General features: G+C 37.2%; 1 protein-coding gene across 1 annotated transcript in view; it reads left to right on the top strand.

Annotated features, from left to right (window-relative positions):
* MDGA2 (MAM domain containing glycosylphosphatidylinositol anchor 2) overlaps positions 1-26,811 on the top strand; it is a 954,748-nt gene that overhangs the window by 397,928 nt on the left and 530,009 nt on the right. The window contains exon 2 of the mRNA XM_036347018.1: positions 11,728-11,867. Coding sequence (XP_036202911.1) covers positions 11,728-11,867 — 140 coding nt within the window. The remainder of the gene's footprint in view (positions 1-11,727; positions 11,868-26,811) is intronic.

The following is a 26,811-nucleotide window of genomic DNA, read 5'->3' as shown; positions in this document are numbered from 1 at the left end:
TTTTTATTGATTTTAGAGAGGGGAAGAGAGAGAGAGAGAGAGAGAGAGAGAGAGAAACATCAATGTGAGATGGAAACATCCATTGGTTGCCCCCAGAACACACCCTAACTAAGGACCATACCCATAACCCGGGCATGTGCCCTGACTGTGAATTGAACTGGTGACCTTTTGCTGCACTGCTGACACTCAACCAAGTGAGCCACAGTGCCCAGAGCTTATTTCAAAATTTTTGATATAACACATATGTATAGTACTTCTAAAAGATGATGTCTTCCATTCTTTTTATTTTCTCTTTCCTACCTGAGTTCATAGTTTAAGATGCTGTGTCTATCTTCTCTTCCCTTCCTTTTTCAGAATTATCCCCCAGTTTGACTGTTAAATTACATATTGTATCTAAAGGCCTCATCCATAATTATTCCTCTTGTTGTTGACAAAATATTATTTGTTTTTTATAATGTAAGTAATTATTATTTTTTTTATAATGTAAGTAATTATTCTTTGCAGTCCTGAGATGGTGGTATAATATTGCTAAAATGTTCAATTTTATACTTACTATTGCTTTTTACTTTTTGCCCTAATCTTGGTTTGACATACTGAGACCTTTTTCCTCCCTTTCAGTCAAATCTCACCTCATTCATTTTTTGACCCCACTGCTCTATAGCCGTATCTCATTCAGAATTCACCAATGGCATCCTGACTATCAAAGATAATGACCTTTTGTCTACGTTCTTTATCAGCTCTGTAGTAACTGACACTGTTAGACATTTTACCATGACCATTTCTTTATAAAAATTTTTAAAGCACCACATTTTCTTTGTTTTCCTTCTAGTTATCAGAATTATAATCATACTAGTACCATTCTTTGGCCTCCCTCTCTGTATTGGTAATTTATATTCTTCAGGTTCTATTATCCTCTTAGCTTCTCACTCTATGCTCTAATAGCTCTATTTTGAGATTTTTGTCTCTTCTACTGCTATCAATCGTAAACTGCCATTTAAATATTCTAAATTTTTATGCCCAGGATCAGCTTGCCAATTGTTGGTCCAATCATAATTAGCATTGAAAGCTGGATTCTTTATCTTGTCTCTCAAATCTTCATATTATTATATGTAATGTAATGACTATAAAGACAGAGGTATTAGGCAGAGGAGTTATCAACAACTACACGATTAATTATGGATGAGGCCTTTAGATACAATATGTAATTTAACTGTCAAATTGGGGGATCATTCTGGAAAATGAAGGGAGGAGAAGATTTACATAGTATCTTAAACTACTAACTCAGGTAGGAAAGAGAAAAAGTAAAAAGAATGGAAGACATCATCTTTTAGAAGTACTATACACCTGTATTATATTAAAATTTTTGAAATAAGCTCTGGGCACTGTGGCTCACTTGGTTGAGTGTCAGCAGTGCAGCAAAAGGTCACCAGTTCAATTCACAGTCAGGGCACATGCGCGGGTTATGGATATGACCCCTGGTCAGGATGGGTGCTGGAGCAACCGATGGATGTTTCCCTCTCACACTGATGTCTCTCTCTCTCTCTCTCTCTCTCTCTCTCTCTCTCTCTCTCTCTCTCTCTCTCTCTCATCAACAAAAAAAACACCCATATTAAAAAAATGAAATAAGCAGAAGAGACTAAAAAAAAAAAAAGCAGAAGAGACTAATTATTGCCAATGTTCATTAGCTAAATGTAGGATGTAGAAAAGTGAGAAGTGTTCTATGAAAGCATATAATCTCTTAGACAATAGAACAATGGAAGAAAATGTAATCCTATATAATAAAGAGCTAATATGCAAATGGTTGTCATGCCCTCTTGCCCTCCTGCCCTCATGCCCTTGTGCCCTTGTGCCCTTGAGCTCTTGCATTGGGGCCAGGGGACCTGAGGCTGTACCCCCTGCCCCAGCACCAGGGGCTTGACAGGGGACCTGAGGCTGTGTCCCCTGCCCTGTGGGGCTTTACGGGGGTGGGGCCAGCTGGGTCTGGGTCACCCACAATTTTGAGGGATGCGTGGCTGGGTGGAGACTTGACTCTGGGTCCCATGGAGCTCCCTAATCTCTGACAGGAGGGTGATTTTCATATACATTTTACTAATTTTCTTTCATCTATGACACTTCTATTATAGAGAAAGGGCAAATAGCAATATTAAAATATTTCCTCTAATTAATTCCCTTTTAATGTGCATGAATTTCGTGCACCAGGCCACTAGTTATTGTTATGTTTGTTTACAAACAAAACTGGAAAAAAAAAAAACCTAAAAAAAACTGCGTGACTGCTAAGAGAATATTATTAAGCAGCAATGCCAACTCTATTATCTGTATCTGGCAATGGTAGAGAAATAAAATGTGAGATGTCTTCTAACTCTTTGTCTCTGTCTGTCTCTCTATCACTGTCTATCTCGCTACAGAATCTAGAGCAATGGTTCTCAACCTTCCTAATGCCACGGCCCTTTAATACAGTTCCTCATGTTGTGGTGACCCCCAACCATAAAATTATTTTTGTTGCTACTTCATAACTGTAATTTTGCTACTGTTATGAATCATAATGTAAATATCTGATATACAGGATGTATTTAGGAGACCCCTGTGAAAGGGTCTTTCGACCTCCAAAGGGGTCGCGACCCACAGGTTGAGAACCGCTGATCTACAGCATGTAAGATATGCTGGTGCAGGGTGGTTTACTGATCCCTCACCAGGGCTTCTAGAAAGGATCTGGTGAGAATCCCTCTCTCTATGCTACCTATCCCAGAAGATCTGTGACCTGCACTAAGAACATAAGTTACCATGAACTACTGTAGAAGAGTGACAAAATTTGCCTGGTAATTTGAATTCCCAGAGAATAGTTGGAGCAGATATTTGAGGAATTCACCAAAGTACAAAACTCTAATTTATGACTAGAGGCCCAGTGCATGAAATTCATGCATGGGTGTGGTCCCTAGGCCTGGCTAGCGATCAACACCTGAGTGTCTGGTGTGGAAGGACAGGTACCAGCTGACTTCTGGGCCCTGGGAAGCACCTGGGCCTATGGGCCCCTGTGGGCCCCCCTCCGCCTGAATCATTGGGCTCTTGCCTGGCTCCCTTGCTGCCAATGCCCATCATGTTCCACACCACCCCCTGGTGGTCAGCACATGTCATAGTGAGCGGTCCAACTCCCAGTCGAACTCCCAGCTGAGGGAACAATTTGCATATTAAGCTTTTATTATATAGGACTAGTGGCCCGTTGCCTGAAGATTCGCGCAATAGGCCTTCCTTCCCCTGGCTGCCGGCACCGGTTTCCCTCTGGCACCCGGGACCCAGGCCTTTGGTCCGGCTGCAGCAGCGAGGCTTGGCTTCTCTGCTCCAGCTGCTCCCAGCCCCTCCTTTTTTTTTTTTTTTTCCAGTTCCTCAAGCGGAGCCCAGGGCGGGCTGAAAGCCAATTAATCGCCATCTTTGTTGGGTTAATTTGCATAGTCACTCTGATTGGCTGGTGGTTGTAGCAGAGTGGCAGAGTGATGGAGTGATAGTTAATTTGCACGTTTCTCTTTTATTAGTGTAGATTCTTAGAGGAAAGAAATCTCCTACTACTAAACTTATTACTTGCAAATAACAGTGTGTCCTTTGGGAACAGTGCCTATTACTGGAAAAAGCTTCTTCCTCAAAAACATTTTGCTTCTAAGTCCTCACTCTCACAAAGCCCTCCATTATTTGGTCTCAGAGTCCCTCATCTCAACCCTCTCCCACCTGCAAGTAATGTAGGGTTTGTGGAGGTTAAGAGAGTATCTTCTATTTAAAAATAACTGTCTTTCACCTAGTTAACTGAAGTATAAACTTCAGTGCATCTTAAGATTTTCTCCCTCACCTTCACATTCAATTAATCTCTAAATATCTCTAGCAAGATCTCTAACATAGGTCTCTCTCCTCATTTCCATTCTCAGGACTATGCCCCGTTTCCATTCTCAGGACAGTGTCTCTTCTATGTCTGGAGACATAATGGAAAGGTGAGAGAGTGGTACCAGTGTCAAGGTTCAGAATAAACTATAAACTGCATGGACCCCATTTTACTGTAGTTATTTCCTAAATGCTGCAGGCAGCCTTTTACAGACATGCCTTTGAACACACTGTTTCCTCTCTCTGTAATGTTCTTTCCCTTTAGTTACTACCACATGCATCTTTCCAAGCTACATTAAACGTCACTGACTTTGTGAAATGTATTGGAATCCCCCAGGCAGATTTAGTTATGCTCTGCTTTGTCCTTTTACAATACTTCTGACTTTCTTCTGTTAGTGTACCTATCCTGTTCAACTATAATTGCTTTTTTTAAATAGATTGGACAGACCAAATAGGCTGTAAGCTAGAAGACACAGTTCATACCACTAATCTTCATGTCCCCAGAACACAGCCTTACATCTGATCTATAGCAGTCGCTCAATAAATATGTTTGAAAGTCTGTGTATGAGATGAAAGGCTGAAAATACTCCTGGTTCTTGTCATTAGAGAATAATTTATTTGTGTTCCTTCTCCAACAGAATACAGACAGAATTTGGTTTAAATTTCAAAAGTATATTTTAACAAGATAAAAGAATGTCTCTCTTTTGCCCTTTTAGGCTGAACTCTTGAACCCAAAGCCAGCTTATTCAAATTAACAGAGTTGATGTGATTAGTGTTAGGAAAGATTTTATGTAATGGGATTTGGTTTACTGCACGAAAATTTGGATGAATAAGAGTCTCATGCAATATTTTAACATTTTAATTTATTGCTGACTCTATAGGGCAAAAAGGGTCATAGCCCTTAGTCCAATTTTAGGATGATGAATTGAGGATTTTTCCAAAACGGCAGAAGATAAAATACATTGCTTCAGATATAGTGTTGCAGATTGCATTTATATTTAAAGGGAGTAAATTCAGTGCCACAATAATTGATATTGTGCTAAAATAGAAGGCTGATGTTATTATAGTGATATTTGTTAAAACAAATTATAAATTAGTGACTAAATACCTACTCTGTGCTCCAAATTATGTCATATGGGGCAGATGCCAAAAACATGCTCCTCCTGGCAAGGTACTAATTTAATGTCAGGTTAGAATGTTAAGAGGAAAGAGAATAACTAGGAAGTACGTATCTTCTGGAAAAAAGTAAAAGAAATCATTGCTAAGTAATTCAATAAGGTATCATGAATATTGGCCCATATATCAGTCTGGTAATTATAGCTGAGGGAACATCACGAACAAAGATTGTTAAAAATGTAAGTACCCCTAGCCCAGGGGTGGGCAACCTTTTTGTGAGTGCGTGCCAAAACCAGCAAAATCTTTGACTCGAAATTCTTCTGCGTGCCAACCCTAATTTTTTGAGAACATGTTATGCCTACTTGATATCTCTTAAGGTGTACGTATGTGAAGAACCTTGAAGAAGTAATAAAATTCATTTGAGTGACAAAAACCCAGTGTATGATGATGAAAAATACATTTATTTTTTAATGTATACATGTACACTGATAGTCCGACAGAAAACTTTATGATTCCGTTTGATATTATCAGTGGGACTTTTGCTGCTGCATCACTGATGACAGAGATTTTACATCAGGTTTATATTTTGTGACCTTCAGAGATATGCACGAGCTACTACTTTCATCTGTCAGGCTACTCCTATTACGAGACCTAACAAAATTCATCACTGAGAACAAAGATTCACAAGCGTATGTGGATGAAAACATGGAGAGCAATGCTGTTGCAAAGTGTTTTAAACAGGAAAAATTTTCTGGAATGGCATTCCAAGTCCTCAATAGTTCGTTTTCGACCTTCTCTCTGGTACTCCTGTCTCTAATCGCCTTTTTTCAATGTTTTCCAAGTCAACTCTAAGGTCAATAAATTTCTGCTTCCAAATTGAGCTATTCTGAAATTCATTCAACTGCATTTCAAAGTCAGCCATGTCTATGGTCTTTAAGATAACTTGTTATGTAAAATTATTTATTTATCTAAGATGCACCTACACTGAATTTATCTGAAAAATAAAAAAGTCGACATTAAGAAAAAAATTGTAAATGGAAGATTGTAAGAGAGGGTTTCGCGTGCCAGCAAAAGTTACTGGTGTGCCATGTTTGGCACGCGTGCCAGGGGTTGCCCACCCCTGCCCTAGCTCATTCTTCACAGATCACTGGGAAGAGGAGTCCAACCAAAAGAAGATGGGCACATGTGCAGTAAAGTCAGGTTGATGTAGGGAAGGTGCCTGTTAGTAATTAACAGAGATCATTGACTAAAGAGTTTGGAGCTATTACTAGCCTGTGAAAATTTGGGGGTACATAATTCCCCAAACAAAGAAGTTCTCTCTCTTAGCTCTTGCCTCTTGGCTCTTGTGTCTCTCTTGCATTCACCCATGTTCCCTCCATAGTATCCATGTGGACCTGCAGACTCCCACGCAATGGACCGATGGACTGCAGTGGGGAGCACAAGCGAAGCCAGCTTGATGCTGGATTGGACTGTGCAGACATGTTTAATCACAGCCCTGCTAAAGGCACATCTGGACTTCTTCCTTGGCAGGACCAAGGGAAATGGGAACTTGGAAACTCAGGGGTATAATTCCACAGAAATAGAGCTTTCTACAATATCTCATCCTCCTGTACAAGTATCAAAAAATTATTTTTCTCATGACATCCCAAGAAGCCCACTTCCACAGGCAACTGGTGAGGATAAGGAGAGCTCCCCACTGAGAATATAATGACCTTTTTTCAGAGCACCTAAATGCCAAGTAGAGGGATAGGGACTCTGTGAAATGTCAGCAGAGACATTATAGATTCTAAGGCAGGAAAAAGACATGAAGAGAATAAAAAATTCAAAATATTTTGTCAGTTGTAAGATTTCATGAATTTGGCAGGAATTGGAGGCAAGATGGTGAATGGGGACAACATTATATTGATTAAGTTTAGAGCAATTACACTGATTATATTGTTGATCTAGTTGTGGTATAACTTTTTCGTGAACAGTTTCTCAATCTTTTTTTATTGCCATAGTCTAGTTTAAGTCTAGTGTGGGAGTTATTTGGAACCCTAATTTAATTATAATCAGGCTAGATTTTTAACAACATGAAGTAGTGAAAAGATCAAATGACCACTGATTCTTGTCTCATTTAGGACACAACTAGCTGCAGGCCTGTAGCCAGGTCACTAGTTGTGAGGACAAAATATTTATTTTCCTTCTACCATTCTAAGTTCTCAGGCTGTATTAGTAATCAAATTATCCTAAAACCGATTAACAAGAAAACGTAACCAAATTTATTAAGTATGTACACACAAGGGTTCCATAAGAATGTGAGACCCTAGGACAGATAAGGAGTTAACTAAGGAGAAGGGATTGTTGTGGTTTGGGACTTCGAAGGGGAGGAAGGCACTTCACACAGAGGTTGAAAAGCAAAAGCTTGGTTAACAATTGTTTTCTGGGCCATCTTTAACAATGGGACACAGAGGTCTTTGGTCAGATAGGTCTTGCTAGCTCCTCCCTGTCTATCACACACTAGTTTATATTACACTACGTTATCTAGATGGTAGTCCCCTCCCTGAGCAGGTACTCTATCTAAATCCTTTTAGGCAGTTAGGGAGATGAAAAAGTTTTTTTCCTGTGTCTTTGTTTCTTAAAAATAACCAGCTTACAATGATCAATAGCCCAAAGGCATATTTTGGGATAGCAAGCCCTGCTTTCTCTCAATGTTCTCAGACTTTACTTCTAATTTGAAAATAAGAGCATGGACCTGGATGAGCTCTAAGACCTGTTTAAGTTGATTTTTCTGAAGAACAAAGTAGTTAATGGAAGCTTCCAAAATGTTCATCTTATCATTGAGCAGTTGAAGTAGTGAACATTTTGAACATTTTGAGTAAGCATTTTGTTTATTTATTTTTTTTCATAAACATAGTCTATTGCTTTATTTACTGAGGTATACTTTAATCAATTTCAACAATGTTTTATAGTTTTTATAGAAATTTGAATAATTTTATTAATTTTTTCAATATCTCAGATATTTTTGATGCTATTATAAAATACCAGTTTTTATTTTACTTTCTAATTGTTTCTAGTATAGAGAAAAATAATTATTGTTTTGTATATTGAATTTATATTTTTTTCTTGAGTCAGATACAAAATTGCTTAATGGCCTACAGGACAAATTGTGTCATTTAGGATCATCTTTCAACTGGACCAAAATTGGTTATATTCTCTCTCAGACAAAAATAATACAAGTTACCATGTAACTTCACTGCCAGAAGCCGGACCATCCTTGCATATGTTTCAAGGGACCTGGAGTATATAGCATATTGTTCTTAATATGTTTGCTCCCCTTAGCGCTATGTGTTTTAACCAAGGTCACCTCTCCGAGAAGCATTTTGTTTATTTACAGTTACAGTTAACATGAAATATTGTATTAGTTTGAGGTGTACAACATAGTGATTAGACACTTATGTACCTTATGAAGTGATCACCTTGATGATTCTAAGTACCCATCTGGCACCATATATAGTTATTACAATACTAGAGTCCTGGTGCATGAAATTCATGCATGAGTAGGGTCCCTAGGCCTGGCCAGTTATCAGGAACGATTCCTGGCAGGTTCTTCACCTCCCAGCCTCCCGCCTCCTCCTTCCTTTGCCACCTGCACACCACCACTGCATGGTCCCCCCCCCCTCCACACCTTCCCTCCTCCCCACCTCCCCATCTCCTCCTTTCTTCGATCCCTCAGCTGTGACTAGTCACCCGCCATGTTCCATGCTACCCCGTGGTGGTCAGCGCACGTCATAGCAAGCGATCGAACTCCAGGTCTCCCAGTCAAACTCCCGAGAGGACACTTTGCATATTAGCCATATATATATATGTAATTATCGACTATATTCCCTATGCTTTCCTTTATATTCCTTTTACTATTTTTAAAGCTGGCAATTTTTTCTTCTTAATCCCTTTCATTTTTTAACCCATCCCCCAGCAGGAGTTACTTAGCACACATTTTAATGCATAGGAGCAAAAATACATGTTTGACACTTCCAGTATGGGAGAGTATTTCATCCTCATATAAAACAGGCAATAGCTGCAATATCACTACACTATATAACAATTACCTTTCCCAAGAATGTGTTAAAATATAGAAGAAAGTAGCAGAAAATTAACCCTTGTAAATGAACACAATGTGCAGACTATATAATTTAAATGTTTTAAATAAGCTACTTATTTGCATAATGGTATTTTGGAAAGATATATCTTAAAATAGCAATACTATTCATTGACTTGAAATTAAAACAAAAATAACAAGTATAAATTTGTCTGGAAAGGATGTCATGTTCCTGTATAATTAGATCTATTAATAAACGTGGGCTATCACTTATTAAGCTGAATTTGGCACTGATATATATTTCAAGGTAATGGACCTATATTTTCTATTTAACAATTTTCTATTTATATTTTGCAAGTGTTTATTTACTGTCATCAGTTCGCTAACCTCTATAATGAGTATACAGTGGTATAAGACAGATCTTTTAAAATAAGTAACTCTTTAATGTCACTTGTCTAAATTGAAGTTTAAAAGTGATCACTAGGGAGTAAGTTGTAGGAAACATTGTATGACATATATGAGAACACCTAGAGAAACACTACAGATAAGGATTTCTAATGTTATAAAACTAAAGAAATGTATAGACAACATCCAAAGACATGGTAGAGAATTTTTGATAAATTGGTTCCATAGACCAAAAAAGCATTTGATTTAAGCATCATTTAGTTTTTTAAACCAGTGAAATGATGCTTAGCATGAAGTTCAGTTATTTGAAAAAATTAAAAAGAAAAGTCTATTTTATTCCTTCAAGTATTTTTCTTTAGTCCACAAATATTTAAAAGACCCAGGAAATTATTTCTGAGAATCTGATCTAAGTAGCACTGTCCTGTCATTATCTCAGATGTTTGGTAAAAATGCAGATTCCTGAGGTTTTATGCATACATGACACCAGGTTTCTGTGTATTCCTCTGAGTCTGTATTTTAAACAAGTTCCTGGGAGTTTATTATGCATACGGAATGTAAGAACTACTCTTCTAAACATACTCTGCATTTTTATCCTACTGTTGGAAATGTTTACATGTCATTTGATGCTGGGTATTGAAGAGTGGAATCCTAAATTTGAAGGCTGAAGAACAGGACTCTACTTGGGTATTCATAAAGAAATTGAAATAACCACTTGTTTTATTTTCCATAAGTAGCTATCTATCTTTCAATTTCTGTTTGAAATTGAGAAGAATAATAAAAAGGCCATTTTCTATTATTGAAATCTGTGAGTGTTCTATACATTGTGTCACATAAAACAAAGTTTAACATAGTGAAAACTTTTTTATTATTATGTTTTTATAGATTTCAGAGTTGAAGGGAGAGGGAGAGAGAAATAGAAACATCAATGATGAGACAGAATCATTGATTGGCTGCCTCCTGCATGCCCCATATGGGGGACTGAGCCTATAATCTGGTCATGTGCTCTGACCAGAATTGAACCATGACCTCCTGGTTCATAGGACAATGCTCAACCACTGAGCATATGGGCTGGGGGAAACTTTTTATTTTCAGGACACGAATTTTTTCCAGAAGGATTTTTTTTTCCTTAAATTGAACTTATAATCATTTTATGTCTTTCATAAAATCAGTTTATTATCAAATTCTGTAGGATTCATTATACTTTTAAAGTTAAAAAATAAGAATTCCAAATATGCTGCATTCAAGTGTAAGCAATCACAGCCTCTACTAATACTGCTGTTTAGATTGGGATTACTATCAGGACATTCTTGAGATTACTACTGTTCTTTACCTGTAGGTATATATAGCCTTTTCTCTTGCCTTTAATTAAGATAACTCTTTCTCCCTCACTCCCAACTATATTATAAACTAAAATACTGCATTCACAAATGGTGATGATCTCCAATTTGAAGGTAGCAAATGATGGTAATCTCTTTGATGACAGGAAACATTTATCTAAGTTTGTCATGACATGAAGTACAAGGTTTTACATATGGTGGGTTTCCAGTGATATGTGAACCAATGGGTGATCATCAAGTTTTATTGGCTTGTGGGACACTGAAATAGGAGAAAATTATTTATATTGGTCAGCTTCATGAGAACTACATCTCTTTTGAATCAGAATTTTATATTTAGGCATCAATGATTTATTGACTTCTTCAGTGGCTTAATTCAATGATCATCTTTTGATCATATTGGTATAGTAATCTATAAATATTGAAAACTAAATGGTGTGCAATTCCTGATATTTAAATCTTCTCATTCTTTAGCTTCCAGAGGGCTTATAAAATTGATAGAAAAATGACAGTGTCTGCACTTCAAATTCCTTTTTCCTTACCAATAGTCTTCATTTACACTAACTAGTATTTGGACAACATCCTTTACTATATTAAAATTTGCATTTCAGAAAGGAAAGGACTCCTTAAATTTTAACAATCAAATTTTATTATGTGGTTTTGTAATGATGGTGATTTTCTGAGTTACCAGTTTTCTTTCACGACCCTGTTCCCCCTTGACACATTAAAAATGTATTGATGACTTTTAGATAAATTCCAAAGTTTTTGTCCAGCAAAATTTTTAAACTCTTGGGGATTCTAAGAGTGGTAAGCTTGATAAATTCTACTCTGGTAAAATCTAATAAGAATTGCTTTTATAATGAGGATGATTCATGGGAAGATGGTATACTTATCTTTTTATGTATCTTGTCTCTCTTCCTGACTCAACAGCTCCCCCTACGGTTCGTATTGTGCATTCAGGTTTGGCCTGTAATATTGAGGAGGAGCGCTACTCTGAAAGAGTCTACACTATTCGTGAAGGAGAAACCCTAGAATTGACCTGTTTGGTCACTGGACACCCACGTCCACAGGTGAGTCCTGAACCGTGATATTTAGGAAAACTATTTAAGTTTGTGTGTGTTTTAGATTCAAGCATGGGGGTTTAATATGCTGATTGCTGAACATTCAAGCTTGAGGTATTCTTGTGGATTAAATAAAAAATTGAAATTTTTGTTTTTTCCATTGTGAAAAATTTGGAAGACACTTTTAAGGAAGCTATTTAAAACAAAACTACAAAATTATCTCAGTAATATAACTGAGTAATATAATTGATATGGCGATTAGTTTATGTTAGAATGTGGAACATGATTTCATGATGATATAATTGCTGCTGAGGAAGCACTTGTTCTAAAACCTGTGATGTATGAGGTCATGTTTACTGTCCTTAGTTGTTATATTCATAGAAACCTTGGAAAACAAGTGCTGGTAGGTGCTTTATGCATTCAGATTTTCAGAGTCATCACCTACAGCTTTTGTAAGCTATTTAATAGCAGGAACAGATACTGGGACTTTCAAAGGGCACTACAGTTAGAAACAATGAGCAAAGGAAAGCCTTTTAGAAGTGAGAGACAGGGTTAGCTATAAGAGAATATAGTAGGTTATGCATCTATAATGTAAAAATTTACCTCGGATACAGAATATTCAGGATGTTTTACTCATTAATTGACCATTTTTATTGTGATATATTTAACCTGACTAGTACAAAATGAACATTGGTAATCAACACAAACACTATGATATAACGTCTTATTTGGTAGAAAAAGTTACATGTTTTAAGTTTATGTGTTACAGAGAAAAAAAAACCAGCTAATACAACTATATAGGGGAAAGTAAAGAGCAATGTGAAAGGGGGGATAAATGGTGATGGAAGGAGATTTGAACTTGGGGTGATGGGCATAGATACAATATGTTGTATCCCAACACAGATGATGTATTGTAGAATTGCAACTCTGAAAACTATAGTTTTATTGGCCACTGTTACTCCAAATAAATTCAATTAAAAAAGAGCAATGTGGAGATTTCATGACCCATCATTTTAAGCTTGTCTTTTGCTCCTGCCTTCCTTAATGCTTAATGCTCAAGGATGTTATGATGCTATCATTTTGACCCTGAAGAAAAAATAAAAATTAGCATATGAACTTCTAAGAATGAATAGATTGATAGAGATAACTATACTTAAAACTAAAATGGTAAAATATGTCTTGTAAAACTCATATTGTTAATAATATGGAAAACCATAAAAGTAATCCTATATAATAAAGAGGTAATATGCAAATTGACCATCACTCCAACACAAGATGGCCACCCCCATGTGGACACAAGATAGCCGGCAGTTGTGGGCAATCAGGCCAGCAGGGGAGGGCAGTTGGGAAGGACCAGGCCTGCAAGGAAGGGCAGTTAGGGGTGACCAGGCCAGAAGGGGAGGACAGTTGGGGGCGATCAGGCCAGCAAGGGAGCAGTTAGATGTCAATCAGGCTAGCAGGGGAGTGGTTAGGGGGTGATCAGGCAGGCTGGCAGGGGAGTGGTTAGGAGGTGATCAGGCTGGCAGGCAGGTGAGCAGTTGGGAGCCAGCAGTCCTGGATTGTGAGAGGGATGTCTGACTACCTGGTGGGATCGGGCCTAAACACACAGTTGGACATTCCTCGGGGGGTCCCAGATCGAAGAGAGTGCAGGCTGGGCTGAGGAACAAACCCCCCATGCATGAATTTTGTGCACCGGGCCTCTAGTCTGGGAAATAACAAAAAATATTAAAAATATTGTGACTCATTATGGCTAAAATTGAAATTTACTATTAACTGAAAATTGATTAAAGAATGAAATTGACTTAATAAAATTGATTTCTACAAATTTGACCCATTATAATCAGACTTGGTAGAAAAAAATTGCCAACCTGGACACATAAGGACTGAAGTGATAATTGTTAAAACTTGATATAGACAAAGAACTGATATGTAAAGCATTCTTATTTTTAAATGAATAGAGAAAACAATGGAAGCCAGTGAAAAGTTTTTATTAAAATTTAGGGAGCAGAGTGAAGGAGGTCAATTGGGAAAAAAAAGGGCATCTATAATACTTTCAACAATAGAGTTAAATTTTAAAAATAATAAAAATACATCTTTTCACTAAAAACAAATTCATAATATGTATAAGCATTTAAGACATAAATTTGTATTTCTCAATGAAGCTTTTCTACATGTTTTTGTTTGAACATTTTATAACTTAATATGAGCAAAGTTCATGAAATTTCTCAATAAAATTGGTAGCATTATATGTGTAAAATAATTCATTTATATACATATTTCAAATGTAACATATCAAATATTATACATTAAAAAAACCACCAGCCTTACTCACATATTTATTGAGTATTCTATATTGTAAGTGGTAATGGTGCATTGTACAAAGTAGATCTGCCCAATGTCCAGAAAAGATATATTTATTAAATATAGCTACTTGCATGATTATTCTTTTAATATTCTTAATATTCTTATAGTTTTATACATTAGAGTATGAAAAAATGATATTTAAAATAGCAATAAATGAACTGATGCAAATTTAAAAAGCAAACGAAAACATAGAATTAACTAAAGAATATTATCTCAAAGAAAATTTAGTGTACTTATAATTTGATTATAATTTTTGTGCTTATATACATAGAACAAAAATTTTAGAATAAAAAATTTGGGATTAAAGTCAGCTTCTCTTGCAACTTATGGCAAGAGAAGATTCATTATGCTCCATTATTCCTTATGCTCCATTATTTACTGAAATTCTGTACCTTCTAAACTCCAAATTTTACATAAAAATGCAACTTCTTATCTGTTTTTAAGTCATCCCAGCTGTTCTGCTCTTTCTATCTCCATCCTTATCTTCCCTTAATATTAGAAATTTGTTATTTTATTCATACAGCTTCCATTTCATGATGAAGTGCATTCTTTGATCTCTAGCCAACCCAAAATAAGTTCTGATGCAAAGGACTAATGTTGCCTTATTTTTCCAAAGCAATTCCATTTTTGGAAACATTTCATTGTGCTCTGATCTTAACAAAAATTTATTGTTTCAGTATTATCATTTCTGCATTCCTAGAAGTAATTCATGTGTTTGCAGGTGAATCAGTTTCAGCTCACATATCTGGTTTGAAAAATTAACTGGGCCTCTTCTTTGTCAACAAACTGTATAAGGAAGGCTGACAGAACAGCTGGGCCTTGGCAGCCTGGCCAAACACTGAAGGGCATGCTGCTGGCAGCTGGTCCTGAGGATGATTTTCCTTGGCTGATATTGTGAGGCTGGAATGGTTTTCTTGCTGCTTTGTCTAATCTGGATATGATAAGAGTTGGAAATGCAGTAGAAGGGAGAATTTCCTCATTCATTCTCCAGGAAAGTTCTCAGTCTGTTGCATATTCCTATGGCAATGAGAGTCACAATGATTTCCATTTTCAGAGATATCCAAAGACAGCATTCCCCCCGCCCCCAATTTTAAAAATTTTCTTTAAAAACATATTAGTTGGCAGTGTGTATGATCTTGGAATGTTGATGAATCCAAGGGAAATACTATAAGGTCAATGCAGTAGTTAACAGCATGATTGGTACCAGACTGCCTGGGTAGTTGACCTTGGGGAAGTTCCTAAACTTCTCTGCTCTCTGCACCTCAGTTTTCTTATCTACATAGTAGAGATGATGGGATGATGGTATTAATAATACCTTTATCATAGACTCTTTTTGAGAGTTAAATATGTATTCTAACTATATATGTACATACATTGGTATGTATATATATTTAGCACATAAGCAATATATTGTCACATAATAAAACATATGTTGGCTTTTTATTATTATTATTTTTTAAATATATTTTTTATTGATTAAGATATTACATATGTGTCCTTATCCCCACATTGACCCCTACCCCCCCTCCCCCCGCTCATGCCCTCACCTTCCCCATTGTCCGTGTCCATTGGTTAGGCCTATATGCTTGCATATAAGTCCTTTGGTTGATCTTTCCCCCTTCCCCCTACCCTCCCCTACCTACCCTCCAAGGCCCAACAGTCCAATCAATGTCTCTCTGTCTTTGGATCAGTCCTTGTTCATCAGTTTATGTTGTTCATTATATTCCACAAATGAGTGAGATCATGTGGTATTTATCCGCTCTCCAGTTCCATCCATGCTGTGGCAAATGGTAAGAGTTCCTTTTTCTTCTTCCTCTTCTTAAAGAATACCTTTCAGCATTTCATATAATGCTGGTTTGGTGGTGATGAACTCCTTTAGCTTTTTCTAATCTGTGAAGGTCTTTATCTGACCTTCAGTTCTGAATGATAGCTTTGCTGGATAAAGTAATCTTGGTTGTAGGTTCTTGCTATTCATCACTTTGAATATTTCTTGCCACTCTCTTCTGGCCTGCATGGTTTCTGTTGAGAAATCTGCTGACAGTCGTATGGGTATTCCCTTGTAGGTAACTGAGTTTCTTTCTCTTGCTGCTTTTAAGATTCTCTCTTTGTCTTTTGCTCTTGGCATTTTAATTATGATGTGTCCTGGTGTGGTCCTCTTTGGGTTCCTTTTGTTTGGGGTTCTCTGCGCTTCCTGGACTTGTAATTCTATTTCTTTCACCAGGTAGGGGAAGTTTTCGGTCATTATTTCTTCAGATAGGTTTTCAATATCTTGCCCTCTCTCTTCTTCTGGTACCCCCATAATTCTGATGTTGGTACGCTTGAAGTTGTCCCAGAGGCTCCTTACACTATCTTCATATTTTTGGATTCTTTTTTCTTTTTCGGTTGGGTATTTTTTGTTTCTTCGTATTTCAACTCTTTGACTTGATTCTTGGGATCCTCTTGTCTGCTGTTGGATCTCTGTATATTATTCTTTATTTCAGTCAGTATATGCTTAATTTCTAGTTGGTCTTTTTTCATATCCTCCAGGGTCTCACTAAATTTATCGGCGGTTTCCATAAAATTCTTGAAAAACCTTATAAACGTGGTTTTGAACTCTATATCCAGTCCTTTGCTTTCCTCCATTTCTGTCATTTGTGACCTGTTTCTTTGTCTCTGCATTTTTTATGCTTCCCTGTGTTGGTAGAGTGGTTTTGTGTGCTAGGTGTCCTATAGGGCCCATTGGCTCAGCCTCCCCAGTTACCTGAGGTGGACACTCTTGGTGCACCCCCTTGTGGGCTTTGTGCACAGTCTTGTTGTAGTTATGCCTTGATTGTTGTAGGATCACTGGGAGGAATTGACCTCCAGGCCAGTTGGCAGTGAGAATCAGCTGTGTCTGCAGTGGGAAAACTTCTGTGCTGAAGACACCCTTCTGGGGCAAGACTTGCTTCAGTGGGGCTTTGGTGCTCACTGAATCTGCGCCCTGAATGTGTCCCTTATGGATCTGAGGAGTTGTAATCTGGATGGTCCCCCTCTCACCACTTGGTACACTGGCTCTTGGATCTAAGGAGGTATTAATTTAGCCTCTGCCTGAGGTTATCCAGCAGGAGCTACAAAGAGAACTGCAGATTCCCCTTCCTTTTTTGGAGTTTGGAGGTGCCCTGGTGAGGCCCAGCTGTGAAGCAATGCAAGCTGCTGTGCGGCCTTGGGCCTTCTCTTGGAAGTTCTGGGTCTGTCTGGCCCAGCTGCAATTTGTTAGGTAATTTTCAGGTTGCAAAGGGCGGGGGCATTCATATGCAAAAGCCTCTGCTGCAGCCTGGGTGGGGCGGGGTCTCAGTGAATCAAAGGGCGGAGCAAGCAGCTATGGCTGGTCCTCAGCCCTGCCCTAAGGGGCCGCGCGTCTCAGTGTCCCGATAATTGCTGCAAGCACCTCTGAGGGAAAGCCGCCCTCAAGTTCAGAGTTCTGCCTGCTGCCTGACAGTCCAGCTTCTCCCCATATGAGTCCTGGGTCCCCAGAGACTTCCCGGAACCAGAGTTCAGAGCAGTCGGGAGGTTGTGACTCCCTCCTGATTCAAAAAGACAGCCGCGTCCTCAGGTACCAGCCCCTTTCCGCGTGTGCGCTCGAGCCTCCGTACCTTTGCACTTTACTTCCGCAGCTCCTCTGCGTCTCAGAGTGCTTTTCCCTTTTCTTCTAGTTGTATAATTTACACTCAGCCAGCCTTCCTTTAGTTCTGGATGATGTCCATTTTGTCTTTTCGTTGTATTTTTGAAGTTGTTGTGGGAGGCAGCAATTTCCCCGGTGTTTACCTATGCCGCCATCTTAGTTTCTCCGCTTTTTATTATTTTAAAGTAATTTATCATTAGGCTCTAAGTCTTAGAATTGAACATAGGTATTAAAATAAGATTTAAAAAATGTTTCTTAACATTCTTATAGTCTACTTTAAATTAGATTAATTTAAATACATTTTAATATTTTGTGTTTTAATGCTCTGGAAAACTTTTATATTTCTGTTTATTAGCTTTTTTTAGCTTGCAAGGACTAGAACTATGTTCAGATTACCTTGTTTAATGAGGGTTTATTATAAAGTTGTATGGAGGTTTAAGAAAGAAAGGAGGAATTTGCCAGTAAATCTACCAATCTAATATTACCTCTAGACTTCCATAATTTCAGGATTCATCTACTCACTTCCTTTTCATTTCCTTCCTTCCTTCCTTCCTTCCTTCCTTCCTTCCTTCCTTCCTTCCTTCCTTCCTTCCTTCCTTCCTTCTTTCCTTCTTCTCTCCTTCTTTCTCTCTCTCTCTTCTCTCTCTCTCTCTCTCTCTCTCTCTCTCTCTCTTTCTCTCTCTCTCTTAATATTATCATACCAATAATAAATTAATTATGGGTATAGTAAAGGATTTTAACAATAGGATGTTTAACATGAATGTTCCTCTCACTTTCCCACACATTTCTAGTGATAAATATTAAATAGTTTGGTATATACCTTCCCAACCTGTTCAGTGCATCTGCATAAATATAATTATATATGTTCATTCATTTTTTAAATTAGATAATGAAAAGTATTATTCCATGAGTAGAATTTTTCAGTTGTCCATGTGTTCAAAGGAGCAAGTATAGATCCAGCCTACTTATTTTCAATGTGTGCTGCCTTGGAAAGAACTTGTTAACAGTGAAAATTCTCAGGCCCATCACATCAGAAACTCCTACTTTGGGGCCAGCAATAGGCTTGTGTCTTAGCAGGCCTTTAGGTAATTCTGATGTCCACTAAAGTTTAAGAACCATTGACTTAGTGCATTATCTTCAAAAAGGCTGAATTGTACTTTGTAAGGGTACATTACATTCTACTGTGTGGGTGCATTACACATTGTAATTATGGCCATTTTATTCAACATCAAACTACTTACCTATTTTCACTATCACGAACAATAATTGAATGGACACTTCTATGATGTATACGTTTGCCTACATCTTTGTTACATGTATGCCAACATTTCTACAGGATACTTTTCCTTTGTTAAAATGGAATTATTTGGCCAAACTTGAAAGCGAATTTTAGTTACTTCCTCACCATTAATGAATTATTTAAAAATTTGCCAATTTGATCTGTGAAAGTAAATTACACTCTATGAAGTTTAAATTTGCATTTTCTTAATCACTAGTCAGTTTGAACATTTTCCTACACAGCTCCGAATATATCAATCATTTGTACATCTTCTTTGTCTATTGATAGTTCTTATCTACTTCTATTTTCTTACCTGTTTGCCTCCTGTCTTCTTGTAAGCCTGTGGGGACTTCTTATATACTACATCATTAAGTTTAATATCTGATACATTTGCTGTAAATTTCACCTTCCAGTGTGTTGTCTTTTAATATTGTGTATGTTATTTTTATTCAGAGGTTTTTGTTTTTAAAAGATGAACTATTTTATCTTTTTATTTTGGGCCCTGTAATTTTGTAACTACTTTTGCAAGTTTCCTCATGTTAATACATCTTACATTGTGTGTGTTTTTCTAACAGCTTATACTTATTTATATATTTGATGACTGAATCATCAGGAAATAGTTTTTTCCATAGTATGAAATATGAGTGTTCTCTCTTTTCTTGGTCTCTCACTCTGCCCTTATCCATACAGGAGAGTCAACATTATACCCAACAACCTTAAAATGCTATTTTCTCTTCCTTTTTTAAAAACTGAGTTATACTTGACATATAATATTACATTAGTTTCAGTGTACAACATAATGATTCTATATTTTTTCTTGCAATGGTAAATTTAAAAACATTTTTACACTGTGTAATGTTTAAGATTAAACATGAAAACATCCAAAAGATATTAAAAATGCTATTGCTATCATTTAAAAAGTTGCATCATTCTATTTTAATACTCTAATTATCCTTTTTTTTTTTGCCATGACATGGTATTTCAATTTCCAAACTTTTACAATATATTTTGATGTATAAGAAAGCAAGTCTCTTCTTCGTCACTGTTTTTCAATATTTCCTTGATTGGCCTCTAACAGTTTTCTCTTCTCTATGAATTTGAAAATGATACTTTCATATCTCCCACCCAAATAAATGTTGGGATTTTTTTAAAAAAAATATTTTTGTATTGATTTCAGAGAGGAAAGGAGAGGGAGAGAGAGATAGAAACATCAGTGATGAGAGAGAATCATTGATTGGCTGCCCTTGCAGGCCTCCCACTGGGGATTGAACCCACAATGTTGAACCATGACCTCCTCCTTCATAGGTTGATGCTCAACCATGAGCCATGCTTGCTGGTCATTGTTGGGATTATAATTATATTGCATCGTTCTTGCAGTGAGACCATGTGGTAGAAAGCATGACAAACTTTACTACAAAGAACCTCTCAGTAGGATACTGAATATTTTAGACTTCTCAGGCATAACAACAGTTTATTGTAATCAATATAATGTGAGGATCTTTGAATTTGTTTTAATAAGAAACATGGGTATGCATATCTGGAAGGGTGGAAGATATTGACCTTTCATTTTAAAAAATAAAACAAAGGAAACAATTGACCCCCTCCTCCCCATTCCTGCCACCTCAACAATAAAGATAAAATTTAAAAACAACCTATAGCACTGACTATAAGGACTTCCATATTTAGACCAAAACAAATTTGACTTGAAAAACTAAAAAGAAAAATGTCCATCAATTGAAACAGCTCTACTTTCATGAGTTCTGGATAAGATTTTATCTGAGTAATATTTTATCACTAAAATATTTTTGAAAACCACTCATTAAAAATATTTACATATGTCCAAAGACTAATATAAGAAGCATTAAAACTGTCTACTAGGTTATTACAATTCATCCCTAGGGAGTTTTTGCTTTGTGGATAAAAACAAAACAAAACAAAAATAAATAGGTCAAGACCATTTTTCAGTTTTATAAAGGATCACATTCAGTCATTTGTTTGCTATAAAAATACATTCTTGATGTTAAGACTGTTGCAGTGTTATTGATGTTTTTATTCTTATTTTCTATGTAGATTCTAAAGTGATAATCTTAAAATGAAATTCTTAGCAAATCTTGGTAACAGGTTCTTCAGTTTGAAATGATTGCTGGTACCTGTGTGTTGTCTTTTGCAAACATTTTCTATATTTTGGTTCATATTTCCATATTTTTTTCTAATTCAGCTATTAAATTTCTTAAAATAATGTTACTGCTTGCACATGGAAAACATACATTAGATTTTGGACTCATGTCCAATTAAGTGGGCAGAATTGAGATCTGCTATCTAATCAGAGATCATATAATATATTTATTCCTTCATATGGGTTAAATAATTTATTTTTTAACCTGTCTGATACATTAAGTAAGAGGCTTTTCAACTAAAAAAAACTAATATTTTTTTTTCAATGAATCCTTGGAAGGATATGTGAAAGGGTTTTAACCAAGCATTACAAATTTTATTAGTCACAAATTCTATATCCATAGCTACATTTACAGTCTCTCTCTTTCATGCACATACACATACACATCTTTTTTCATTCCCTGGCAATATACAATTTTATTAAGTTCACTAGAGGCCTGGTGCACAAAAATTTGTGCACTTGGGGGGGTCCCTCAGCCTGGCCTGTGCCCTCTCACAGTCTGGGACCCCTCAGGGGATGACTACCTGCTGGCTTAGGCCCACTCCCCGGGGGATTGGACCTAAGCTGGCAGTCAGACATCCCTCTGGCAGGTCAGGAGCCCTCGGGGGATATCCACTTGCCTGTGGGGAGCAGGCCTAAGCTGCAGTTGGACATCCTTAGCACTGCTGAGGAGGTGGGAGAGGTTACCCCACCATTGCTGTACTGGCAGCCATCAGCTTGGCTTGTGGCTGAGCAGAGCTCCCCTGTGGGAGCGCACTGACCACCAGAGCACATTGTCCCCGCTGGGATGCCTGGCCAGCCTGGGTGAGGGGCTGCTGGCTGTTTGCAGGGTGGCCACAGCCCCTTCAGGGTGGGGGTTCCCCCGGGGTATCTGGCCAGCCTGGGTGAGGGGCTGATGGCTGTTTGCAGGCTGGCCAAGCTACCCAGCGGGGACCCTCACCCCATGAGGGTGTGGCCATCCTGGATGAGGGCTGATGGCTGTTTGCAGGCTGGCCATGGCCCCCAGTGACCCAAGCTCCCAGCGAGGCTGGCTGGAAGCAGGTATCTAGGATTTATTTATCTTCTATAATTGAAACTTTGTTGCCTTGAGCGGAGGCCACAGCCGGCCAGGGCAGGCGGGAAGCTTGGCTTCCTCCATCGCCGGGGCAACCAAGCCTCCTGCTTGCTCCAGCTCCATGGCTGCCGGCCGCCATCTTGGTTGGGTTAATTTGCATATAGTCGCTCTGAATGGCTGGTGGGCATGGCTTGGGGCGTAGTGGCGGTATGGTCAATTTGCATGTTTCTCGTTTATTAGATTAGAATTTTACATGGGTAAATATATTCACCACAGCTTATTTAGGCAGAAGCTCATTTGACATGAAAAACTGGAAAAATAAAGTGCATCAATCAAAACAGTTCCACATTTAAATAGTTTTGTTTTCATTGAATTTTATATATCATATAGGAAGCCTTTTTTGGTTCAAAACTTTAATGTACTTTCAAATTGCTGCTTTTTACTCCCAGTCCATCAGCATATCCAAAGATTTTTTTTTTAATTTAATGAAAATCCTCGTAAATTTAGAGAGTCATTTTTGCTCCTTGGAAGATCTGAATTAATTTATAGCTTTCTCAGAATTTATCTTTTATTTAATTCCATGGAAAGTCATATATTTAGAAAAAACATTTAATACCCACATCAGTCACTTGCTCAAAAAATATTAATGTACTGAATGAGATAATACAAGTAGATAATTTAGTAGAGTGCCTAGCAAAAAGTGATTGAATTGTTGATAAATAATAATATTTTATCAAATTAATAGATGTAAGCTATTATTTTCATCACTACACAATTGCAGGTAACTCAATACAGTAGGTAGAGTATTCCTGCCTCTCCCATTGAAGTCGGTCTTGGTCATATGCCTGGCTTTAGCTAATGGGTTTTGAGCTAGCTCAAACAAGTATGAGTCTGGATTTTGACAGTAGGGGGAATTTGAGGTGGAAGCACTTTTCCATGACTTGGGTTTGATTATCTGGAAGAATGCCTGGAGGCAGCCCTAGTACATTGTTATGATGGCTCTCTGAAATTTAGACACCTACCATGATGTCTTGCAGTAAATTAGAGATATTGGAACTATCTTTGCAAAATAATAAAGAAGGTCTCAGAAGACACTAAGGGGTGGGAATGTTAGCATCGATTTATTGGATCAGACTTCTTTTTAAAGATTTCCCAGGACAATCCTGTAGATGTACTGGTCAGATGGACACTGGCACCTTTGAGAAGCTCAGGGGTGCATGCCCTCTGTGTACTGGGGTTGAAGTCGAGGATGCTGCCATGAACTGGGATCTCTAAACTCAACAGGTTGGTAGGATTCTGAAATGGCAGGGATTGGGTGGGGACACTTCATCAGCAGATACAGTGTAGATATAAGTAGTGTAATGAGCAGCAATGTCAGAATAACAACCAGGTTGCTTTTATGTGTAGGGCTATGTGGTAATGAATAATAGATTATTGTGTCTTTAGGGATAAAAAATAGGGGTAACTGTCTAGAGTGGTACTTGACTACTAAAAATGACACCTGGTGAAGAGGTTGACATTTTATACTGTAATACAAAATCATAATCATTCATCCAGTTTAAAAATCTAAACTAGTCCACAGAGCCAGCGCTCATTGTTTGAAAGAGAAACCAGGTTTCTTTGAGGAAAGACCTAGTAATATTATTAGAAGCTTACACAAAAAATACAATCTGAATCTTTTTCCAAAGGGATTTGTGGCCATTTGTCACAGTAATTTGCAATGGAGAAAGAGACATACGAAGATTTTTTGAGGGTCATTGAAGGTACTGAGTTTGAGATGGCACTGAAATCAATGGACTTGTAATGCTAACACCGAGTTGGGGATAATGGATGTCAGGTGACAAATGGAGCCCTGGCCCAGATGAGTGGGCAATGGTTATTTCTCCAGACTCCCAAGTAAATAATTGGAATGGATATATTTGCAGCTGGCAGGATCCTCACATTGATTACCTGACTTTTGAAGTCAGTCAGAGTCTTTATGATAGGAAGGACCCAGTGGAATCCTATTAAATGGTTCCTCTCAATTCAAATATTAGATCAGAGGTAATACTGAATCCCAGGAGAAATTTTGAGATTAGGTAATACCATTAAAAACTTGACAATGAAGAAGTAGTAGTCTCCATTATGTCTCTCTCTCTCTCTCTCTCTCTCTCTCTCTCTCTCTCTCTCTCTCTCTTTTTTTTTTTCCACAAAAAGCCAGGTAGATTATGGCAGATGATGATAGACTATGGAAAAAAATCTAGCCAGATTGTTGTTGCTGGGCCAGATGTGGTGTCTTCACTGGAACAAATCAACACACCTCTGACACTAATTGGTAGGCAGTTAGTCATTTGACAAATAAATGTTTTTCAATTCTCATCAAAAAGAATAATTTAGTTTGCTTTTATATGGGGGTGGACAGCAATCCATATGTACTGCTCCATTTTGGGTCGAGATTGACTCTCTTACTCTATGTAACAGGGACCCAGATCGTCTTGGTAATCAACAGTCCATTATATTGATTACATCATATCATTTTGATCTTTTGAACTAGCAGTAACAAGTACTGTGGATGCTATAGTGAGATAAACACTTTCCAGAGTTGAGAAATAAAATACCCCAAATTGTAGAGGTCTGTCAAATTGGTGAAGATTTTCTGGAGTCCAATGGTCTGGGCATACTAGGATATCCCATCTAAGATTATAAAAAAAAAAATTGCTCTTTATAATCCCTACCACTGAGAAAGAGGGCCAGCGTATGGTAGGCTGTTTTGAATTTTAGGGGCTCCATGTACCACATTTGGAAATATTGTTCCAAGTTACTTTATCAGGTAACTATAAAAGCTATAAGTTTCAAGTAGATCTTAGAGCAAGAGAGGGCTCTGCAGTAACCCCAGGTTTTAGTTCAAACTACTTTCCTGCTTAGGCAGTAGCATCTGGCATGTTTGGGGTTGGATATAAATCCTGTGTGAATTCTTTGTTAAGTGCTAAGAAGAGACTATAGATTTAGAGAATCTGAAGGAAGAGTAAACTTTTTACTGCAGAGTATTAAAAGCAGCTCTTTGGTCAATAGGAAATAGGACTTTATGGTACATGCCCCCTTGGTTGGGCAATTATGTGAAACATTCTACAACATGACTCTTCGGAGGGTCTCAGTGGAATGGGGCCACAGTCACTCTCAGCAGTGACTAGCACAATAAAATTTGCTGTTTTGGTTTTTCCTCCTTTTCTGTGTCACATTTCACAGTCCCCTACTCTGTGTCTCTGGGGTTATCTACTTGTAATCTCTTGTCTCACACTTTTTTTTTTCTGGGGAAATTCCAGGATAAGACAATACCAGTCTCCTGGACTCAGATCTAATGAGGAGTACATTCATACCTGCCCTAGTTTCCTCTTCCTAACTGTTAACCTTACGTTGTTTAATTGTGATTCGGAATTATTCTACTTCTACTTTTTCAGAAGATTCATAAAGGAAAACCACAAATCATTAGTTAAGGTCTGATGTTCAATCACATTTTGCTTTTATTTCTTAAAACTTTGATGTAATTTACTAGCAGAGGTATAGATTATATTTTCCTAATGTATTCTCCCTATCTCTTTAAAAAATGTATTTTACTTGAGTTAAATCTAAGTAAAAAAGGTTGCAAGTCCATGTACAAGAAATTTTGTGTGATGAAGTTTTATGATATAAATACAGACTGAGCATTTGTTTGGTTTACCACTTTGCCTCTCATGCTCAAAACTGGATCTTCAGAGAGATCAGAAAGCAGGTCTCAAAACAGAGTCAAAATAATTAGGTGTATAAATCACATGGAATTTTGAAATTAGATGTCCTTTTTTGAAATTACATAATTTAATGAAAAATATAGGTAGGAGTACTAAGATTATAACCATCATTGTATTATAGCAGTTAACATGAAATAATATTTTAAAATTATCAGGACATTTAAAAAGGAGAGAATGAAATCATTACTACATATCAACATACAATTGAGAATTTATTGGTTGTATTGTTCATAATTAAGTATATCATTTTAAGAAAACAGTTTCAGTTATTTTAATGTACAGGTCCTACAGAGTGACATAGACATTGATGCATTGGATTTTGGATTTTGATTATTAGAATACTTCCATAGTTTTACTTATGTATTATTTAACTTGGGAGATATTCTACTATGTAGTTTTTTTTCCTCAGCTTTTCAATCTTTTTTCCTAGTAGTTATTGAACTGTCAATAAAATCTAAATGCACATACCTTAACATTGTTTTAAATGAAATTTTTCATTATGGGTTGATAACCAAATTAATTTATGTTTTTGAACATATCTTAAATATATATTGTGTGTGTATATGCATATATGTATACATGTATATATTCACTTACATAGACATACTTAAATATATATACATATAAAGATAAAACCATAAAGAATGAGTCATTTAGCCATATTGACATCTCATAA

The sequence above is a fragment of the Myotis myotis genome, unplaced genomic scaffold (genome assembly GCF_014108235.1).
Source record: "Myotis myotis isolate mMyoMyo1 unplaced genomic scaffold, mMyoMyo1.p scaffold_m19_p_1, whole genome shotgun sequence".
In the NCBI taxonomy this organism is placed as follows: domain Eukaryota; kingdom Metazoa; phylum Chordata; class Mammalia; order Chiroptera; family Vespertilionidae; genus Myotis; species Myotis myotis.
The sequence above is the reverse complement of the archived record's forward strand: the minus strand, read 5'-3'. Positions and strand labels throughout refer to the sequence as shown.